The sequence below is a fragment of the Colobus angolensis genome, unplaced genomic scaffold (assembly GCF_000951035.1).
Source record: "Colobus angolensis palliatus isolate OR3802 unplaced genomic scaffold, Cang.pa_1.0 Scaffold60, whole genome shotgun sequence".
NCBI lineage: Eukaryota > Metazoa > Chordata > Mammalia > Primates > Cercopithecidae > Colobus > Colobus angolensis.
In genome coordinates, this window is record NW_012119599.1 from 2170165 (window position 1) to 2177864 (window position 7700).

A 7700-nucleotide genomic window follows, 5' to 3' on the forward strand; every position below is an offset into this window, starting at 1 on the left:
TGTTGCCCAGGCTGGAGTGCAGTGGCAAGATCATGGCTCACTGCAGCCTCCACCTACTGGACTCAATCAATCCTCATGCCTCAGCCTCCCGCGTGGGTGGGACTACAGGCATGCTCCACCACTCCCGGATAATGTTTAACATGTTTTGTAGAGACAGTTCTCACTATGTTGTCCAGGCTGGTCTCAAACCAGGCATGAGCCACTGTGCCCAGCTGAGATTTATATTTTAAATATACACTTTCCACTATAAAGAAATACACCAATACCATAGAGAGCTTGGGGAAAATAAATAAAAATAGAAGAAGGAGGACAAAATCACACCACTCACAGAGAACCATCATTAACATTTTGAATATTTCCTTCTAGTCTTTTTTTTTTTTTTTTTTTTTTGAGATGGAGTCTCACTCTGTCACCCAGGCTGGAGTGCAGTAGTGCCATCTCAGCTCACTATAACTCTGCCTCCTGGGTTCAAGTGATTCTCGTGCCATGGCCTCCTGAATAGCTGGGATTACAGGCGTGTACCACCATGCCCAGCTAATTTTTGTATTTTAGTAGAGATGGGGTTTCACCATGTTGGCTGGGCTTGTCTTGAACTCCTGCCTGACCTCAGGTGATCCACTCTCCTCAGCCTCCCAAAGTACTGGGATTACACACATGAGCCACCACACCCAGGCATTTCCTTCTAGTCTTTTAAAATGAAATTCTAGGCCAGGCATGGTGGCTCACACCTGTAATCCCAGCACCTTGGGAGGCCGAGGTGGGTGGATCACGAGGTCAGGAGATCAAGACCATCCTGGTTAACATGGTGAAACCCCGTCTCTACTAAAAATACAAAATAGCCAGGCGTGGTGGCGGGCACCTGTAGTCCCAGCTACTTGGGAGGCTGAGGCAGAAGAATGGCATGAACCTGGGAGGCGGAGCTTGCTATGAACCAAGATCACGCCACTGCACTCCAGCCTGGGTGACAGAGTGAGACTCTATCTCCAAAAAAATAAAAATAAAATTCTAATGGAAAAATATTAAAGTTCTCAATCATAGAATCTTGGGATTGCAAAGTCCTGGCCCCTCAGCAACTTGAAATAGCACAACCTAGCATTTCTGCAATCACAACATACTGGAAAACTTGAAATAACTGAGCATCTGGGAATTTTGGTTTCCATGGCTGTTGGGATCTCTGAATTCCAGAATCTTAAAATCACTGACAGCAAAGACCAGAATCACAAATGCTACGTACTCACACACTTGGAATAAATAAATGCATTTTTTTTTCTTTTGAGACTGGGTCTCACTGTGTTGCCCAGGCTAGAGTGCAGTGGCATGATCATGACTCACTGCAGCCTCCATCTCTTCCATTCAAACAATCCTCCTGCCTCAGCCTCCCAAGTAGCTGGGACCACGGGTTTGCGCTCGCCCAGCCCAGAATAAAGGAATCTTATAGGAAGAAAATTAAAAATAAAAAAGCACATGAGGCCCGGCGCTGTGGCTCAGACCTGTAATCCTAGCACTTTCGGGTGGATCACTTGAAGTCAGGAGTTCCAGACCAGCCTGGACTACATGGCAAAACCCTGTCTCTACTAAAAATATGAAAATTAGCTGGGCGTGGTGGCCCATGTCTGTAATCCCAGCTACTCAGGAGGCTGAGGCAGGAGAATCGCTTGAACCTGGGGGGCGGAGGTTGCAGTGAGCTGAGATCACACCACTGCACTGCACTGCACTCCAGCCTGGGGACAGTGCGAGACTCGTATCAAAAAATAAAAATAAAAAAGAAAGAAAAGAAAAGAAAAAGAAAGCACAAAGAATAATAAAATACTCAAATTCCAAACATCTGGAATGAACACACCTGGTAAGATTTTGTCATGTGTGCCTCATTGCATTCATTAACAAAAGAAATGTGAGACTGTGTGTGAACTGAATAACTGGCTTCCACAATCATTGTTTTGAACTGATAGAATTACTTTGCCACCAATCCCATGGCCCCCAGCTTTCTCTCACGTTTCAAGGCCCAAGATTCTCAAATCATGGGATTCCCTGTCTATGGCAGGGAACTGGAGGCTCTAGGAGGTGATGGAAGGCACCCCAGCACCCCACCCCGAGGGAATCCCAGTCCTACCCCTGTCTAGATGGGTGCCACAAGTCCCTGGACCTCTGTTTCCTACTCTGGGTCGTGGATATACTAACAATTCCTCCAAGTCGCTAACCTCTGCACCCTGTCCCCCAGGAGATGCGCTCCGTGCTGCGGAAGGCGGGCTCCCCGCGCAAGGCTCGCCGCGCGCGCCTCAACCCTCTGGTGCTCCTCCTGGACGCGGCGCTGACCGGGGAGCTGGAGGTGGTGCAGCAGGCGGTGAAGGAGGTGAGCGCTGCTGAGCGGGAGGTGGGCGCGGCGGAGGCGGCGCAGATGCCAACCGCGGGACTGAGCCTTTCCTCTCCCCCGGTTCATTCAGATGAACGACCCGAGCCAGCCCAACGAGGAGGGCATCACTGCCCTGCACAACGCCATCTGCGGCGCCAACTACTCCATCGTGGACTTCCTCATCACCGCGGGCGCCAATGTCAACTCCCCCGACAGCCACGGCTGGTGAGCCCCGACCCGCGCGGTGGGCTGGGTCCCCTGTGGGCGGCCGCGCAGCCTCTCATGCATCGCTCCCCGCAACCCCCCACCCCCACGCCTAGGACACCCTTGCACTGCGCGGCGTCGTGCAACGACACAGTCATCTGCATGGCGCTGGTGCAGCATGGCGCTGCAATCTTCGCCACCACGCTCAGCGACGGCGCCACTGCCTTCGAGAAGTGCGACCCTTACCGCGAGGGTTATGCTGACTGCGCCACCTACCTGGCAGGTGCGAGGCAGGGCTGCTGGCGCCTGGGTACCGGCGGGTGCGCAGGAGCGGGGAGGGGCGCAACTACCCCCTATTAGGGAGAGGAGGGTGTGTGGGCTGTACCAACCACTTGGCAGGATTGCGGAGGAGGAGGAGGAGGGATGGACCGCCTGCGGGGGTGGGCGACTGTGCCCTCCTAAGGGAAAAGGGGACTTGGAGGCTGTGCTATGCGAGCGAGCTGGACACCTTTGGGGAGGAGAGTGGCTGTGAAGATTGGTCTGTTCACCTTTCCCATCTTCAGGGGTGAGGAGCTGAACGTTTCAACCCTGCCATCTACCTGGCATAGGGCTCTGGGCAGGTGGGCTCTGCCACTTGTGGGAGAGGCATTGCCCCACTCCTGGCAGGTGAGCAGGCTGCAGCTGCCGGAAGGGGGCTTGTAGGAAGACACAAGGCTGTACCCTATCTCTCCAGGGGGCTGGCTGCATCACCTGGTTCCCCAGCGGGTGGGGCGAAGTAGGCTGTGCCACGGGGATTGTGCACAGGGTCATTTCACACCTGGAGGAGCCAGGAACTTCATGGAGAGTTGGAGTGAGGCAGGTCCTAGGACTTATGGGTGAGACAGAGGATTATATATTTGAAAGTTGAGCCTGGTCGGGCTACAGGACGTTGTAGAGACCCCCTGTCTCTACAAAGTATTTATTAATTATTATTATTATTTTTGAGACTGAGTCTCACTCTGTCGCCCAGGCTGGAGTGCAGTAGCTCAATCTCGGCTCACTGCAACCTCCACCTCCTGGATACAAGCAATTCTTCTGCCTCAGCCTCTCGAGTAGCTGGGACTACAGGTGCTCACCACCATGCCCAACTCATTTTTTGTATTTTTAGTACAGATGGGGTTTCGCCACGTTGCCCAGGCTGGTCCCGAAATCTTGAGCTCAGGCAATCTGCCCGCCTTCGCCTCCCAAAGTGCTAAGATTCAGGTGTGAGCCATCACACCTGATCGCTACAAAATATTTTATTTTTGTTTTTATTTATTTATTTATTGAGACAGAGTCTTGCTCTATCACCCAAGCTAGAGTGCAATGGCGCCATAGCTCACTGCAACCTCTGCCTCCTGGGTGAAAGCAATTCTCCTGCCTCAGGCTCCTCGGTAACTGGGATTACAGGCACGTGCCACCACATCCCGCTAAGTTTTTTGCATTTTTATTTGTTTTGTATTTGTAGTAGAGATGGGGTTTTGCCATGTTGGCCAGGTTGGTCTCGAACCCCTGACCTCAGGTGATCCACCCGCCTTGGCCTCCCAAAGTGCTGTGATTATAGATGTGAGCCACTGTGCCCGGCCTACAAAATATTTAATAATAATATAAAGAATCAGGAGGAGGCTGAGGCAGGAGGATTTCTTGAATCTGGAAGTTCGAGGCTGCAGTGAGTTTGATTTCACCGCTGCACTACTGCAGCCTGGGTGGCAGAGTGAGACCTTGTCTCAAAATAAAATAAAAAAAAAATAGGCCGGGCGCGGTGGCTCAAGCCTGTAATCCCAGCACTTTGGGAGGCCGAGACGATCACGAGGTCAGGAGATCGAGACCACCCTGGCTAACACGGTGAACCCCCGTCTCTACTAAAAACTACAAAAAACTAGCCGGGCGAGGTGGCGGCGCCTGTAGTCCCAGCTACCCGGGAGGCTGAGGCAGGAGAATGGCGTGAACCCGGGAGGCGGAGCTTGCAGTGAGCTGAGATCCGGCCACAGTACTCCAGGCTGGGTGACAGAGCGAGACTCCGTCTCAAAAAAATAAAATAAAATAAAATAAAATAAAATAAATAAAAGAAAAAGAAAAAAGAAAGAAAGAAAAGAAAGCCAGGCGCGGTGACTCACGCCTGTAATCCTAGCACTTTGGGAGGCTTGAGGCAGGCAGATTGACTGAGCTCAGGATTTCCAAACCAGCCTGGGCAACAGGGTGAAACCCCATCTCTACTAAAAATATTTAAAAAATTAGCCGGGTGCGGCAGCGTGCGCCTGTAGTCCCACCTACTTGAGAGGCTGAGGCCAGAGAATCGCTGGAACCCGGAGGTGGAGGTTGCAGTGAGCCAAAATCGCGTGACTGCACTCCAGCCTGGGCGACACAGCGAGACTCCGTCTCCAAAAAGAAAAGAAAAGAAAGAAAGAGGCAGTCCATGAGCCAACTTAAAGGACCCTATCATTCAAGGAAGGTGCGAATTTTCCTTAGAGACTGCCATTTAAGCTAAGCGCCAGGATAGGGCAAAAGACTGGACCTCTAGGGTTGACACAGGGATTCAGCAATGTACAAGAAGGAAATGGAGGGCCGGGCCAGGTGGCTCACGCCTGTAATCCCAACACTTTGGGAGGCCGAGGCAGGTGGATCACTTGAGGTCAGGAGTTTGATACCAGCCTGACCAACATGGTGAAACCCCGTCTCTACTAAAGATACAAAAATTGGCCAGGCGTGGTGGCGCACGCCTGTAATCCCAGCTACTTGGAAGGCTGAGGAGGGAGAATCGCTGGAACTCGGGAGGTGGACGTTGCAGTGAGACCGCACCATTGCACTCCTGCCTGGGTGACAAAGCGAGACTCCGTCTCCAAAAAGAAAAGAAAAGAAAGAAAGAGGCAGTCCATGAGCCAACTTAAAGGACCCTATCATTCAAGGAAGGTGCGAATTTTCCTTAGAGACTGCCATTTAAGCTAAGCGCCAGGATAGGGCAAAAGACTGGACCTCTAGGGTTGACACAGGGATTCAGCAATGTACAAGAAGGAAATGGAGGGCCGGGCCAGGTGGCTCACGCCTGTAATCCCAACACTTTGGGAGGCCGAGGCAGGTGGATCACTTGAGGTCAGGAGTTTGATACCAGCCTGACCAACATGGTGAAACCCCGTCTCTACTAAAGATACAAAAATTGGCCAGGCGTGGTGGCGCACGCCTGTAATCCCAGCTACTTGGAAGGCTGAGGAGGGAGAATCGCTGGAACTCGGGAGGTGGACGTTGCAGTGAGACCGCACCATTGCACTCCTGCCTGGGTGACAAGAGCGAAACTCCATCTCAATAAAAGAAAAAAGAAAAAAAAAAGGGGGAAATGGGAGCCTCTGACCCTGCCTCAGGAGTGGGTGGCCCACTGGCATGCCTCCCCCAGTTTCCTCCAATGCTCAAAGATGGCCAGTCCCGGCATCTGACTCCAGCTCCTGTTCCCATCCGCAGCCTTGGGCACACGCAAGATTTCAGGTGGTTGCTGGGAGAGGCGCCAAATTCCAGGGCCTGTCCTGGTCCCCACGTGGCCCCTGTTCTTGGACCCCCTGGGCCAGGCTCTCACCTTCCCCTCCGTGGCATGTTTCAGACGTTGAGCAGAGTATGGGGCTGATGAACAGCGGGGCGGTGTACGCTCTCTGGGACTACAGCGCCGAGTTCGGGGACGAGCTGTCCTTCCGCGAGGGCGAGTCGGTCACCGTGCTGCGGAGGGACGGGCCGGAGGAGACCGACTGGTGGTGGGCCGCGCTGCACGGCCAGGAGGGCTACGTGCCGCGGAACTACTTCGGGGTAAGCCCAGGGGGGATGTCATGGGGACGTCCCGACGGTTGGGGAAAAGGGGGATCCCACAGGAAAAAGAAGAGGTGACAGGGACAAACTGTTATATTGGGCGAGGGAGGTCAGAAAAGCTCATTATTGTTCATGGAGAGGCGAGGAAGAGTCCATTCTATTTGATAGTAATGTCGGGGATAAGGGTCCCTTATCGTTAGGGGAGTAGAGGAGGAAGAGCCCTTTATTTTATTTTTAAACTTCTATTATTTATTTATTTATTTATTTTTAAACTTTGTTTATTTATTTCTGAGAGGGAGTCTCGCTCTGTCGCCCAGGCTGGAGTGCAGTGGCGCCATCTCTGCTCACTGTAACCTCCGCCTCCTGGGCTCAACCAGTTCTCCTGCCTGGGATTACAGGCGCCCACCACCACCACACCCGGCTACTTTTTGTATTTTTAGTGGAGACGGGGTTTCACCATGTTGGCCAGGCTGGTTTTGATCTCCTGACTTCAAATGATCCGCCCCCCTCGGTCTCCCAAAGTGCTAGGATTACAAGCATGAGCCACCAGGACCGGTCAATTTTTTTTTTTTTTTCTTGAGATGGAGTCTTGCTGTGTCGCCCAGGCTGGAGTGCAATGGCGCGATCTCGGCTCACTGCAAGCTCCACCTCCTGGGTTCACGCCATTCTCCTGCTTCAGCCTCCCAAGTAGCTGGGACTACAGGCGCCCACCACCACCCCTTGCTAAGTTTTTGTATTTTTAGTAGAGACAGGGTTTCACCGTGTTAGCTGGGATGGTCTCGATCTCCTGACCTCGTGATCCACCCACCTCTGCCTCCCAAAGTGCTGGGATTACAAGGCTTGAGTCATCGTGCCCAGCCAGCCAATTTTTATTTATTTATTTGAGATGGAGTCTTGCTTTGTCACCCAGACTGGAGTGCAGTGATAAGATGTGGGCTCACTGCAACCTCTGCCTCCAGGGCTCAAGTGATTCTCCTTCCTTGGCCTTGACAGTAGCTAGGATGACAGGCACGTGCCACCAAGCACAGCTTTTTTTTTTTTTTTGTATTTTTAGTAGACAGGATTTTGGCATGTTGGCCAGGTTGGTCTAGAACTCTCAGGAGTCCGCCCCAGCCTCCCAAAGTCCTGGGATTGCAGGCATGATCCACCACATCTGGCTGGAAGAGCCCTTTATAGAGCTATCAGGATGTAGGGTGCTGGCGAGTGCTGCCTTACTAGTTATTTGACTGGTTTATGCTTAATCCAATGTTTTTGTTATCATCCCTGATTGTATTGGTGGAGAGGTTAAAGAATAATCCATTTTAGGCCGGGTGCGGTGGCTCAAGCCTGTAATCCCAGC

At 52.3% G+C, this 7700-nt stretch overlaps 1 protein-coding gene across 1 annotated transcript in view; it reads left to right on the plus strand.

The window, feature by feature from the left end:
• The window catches only part of PPP1R13L (protein phosphatase 1, regulatory subunit 13 like), a 19866-nt gene that overhangs the window by 9666 nt on the left and 2500 nt on the right, over nt 1-7700 (plus strand). Inside the window, exons 9-12 of the mRNA XM_011963156.1 lie at nt 2219-2350; nt 2442-2575; nt 2671-2837; nt 6162-6361. Of these exons, the coding sequence (XP_011818546.1) occupies nt 2219-2350; nt 2442-2575; nt 2671-2837; nt 6162-6361 (633 nt within the window). The remainder of the gene's footprint in view (nt 1-2218; nt 2351-2441; nt 2576-2670; nt 2838-6161; nt 6362-7700) is intronic.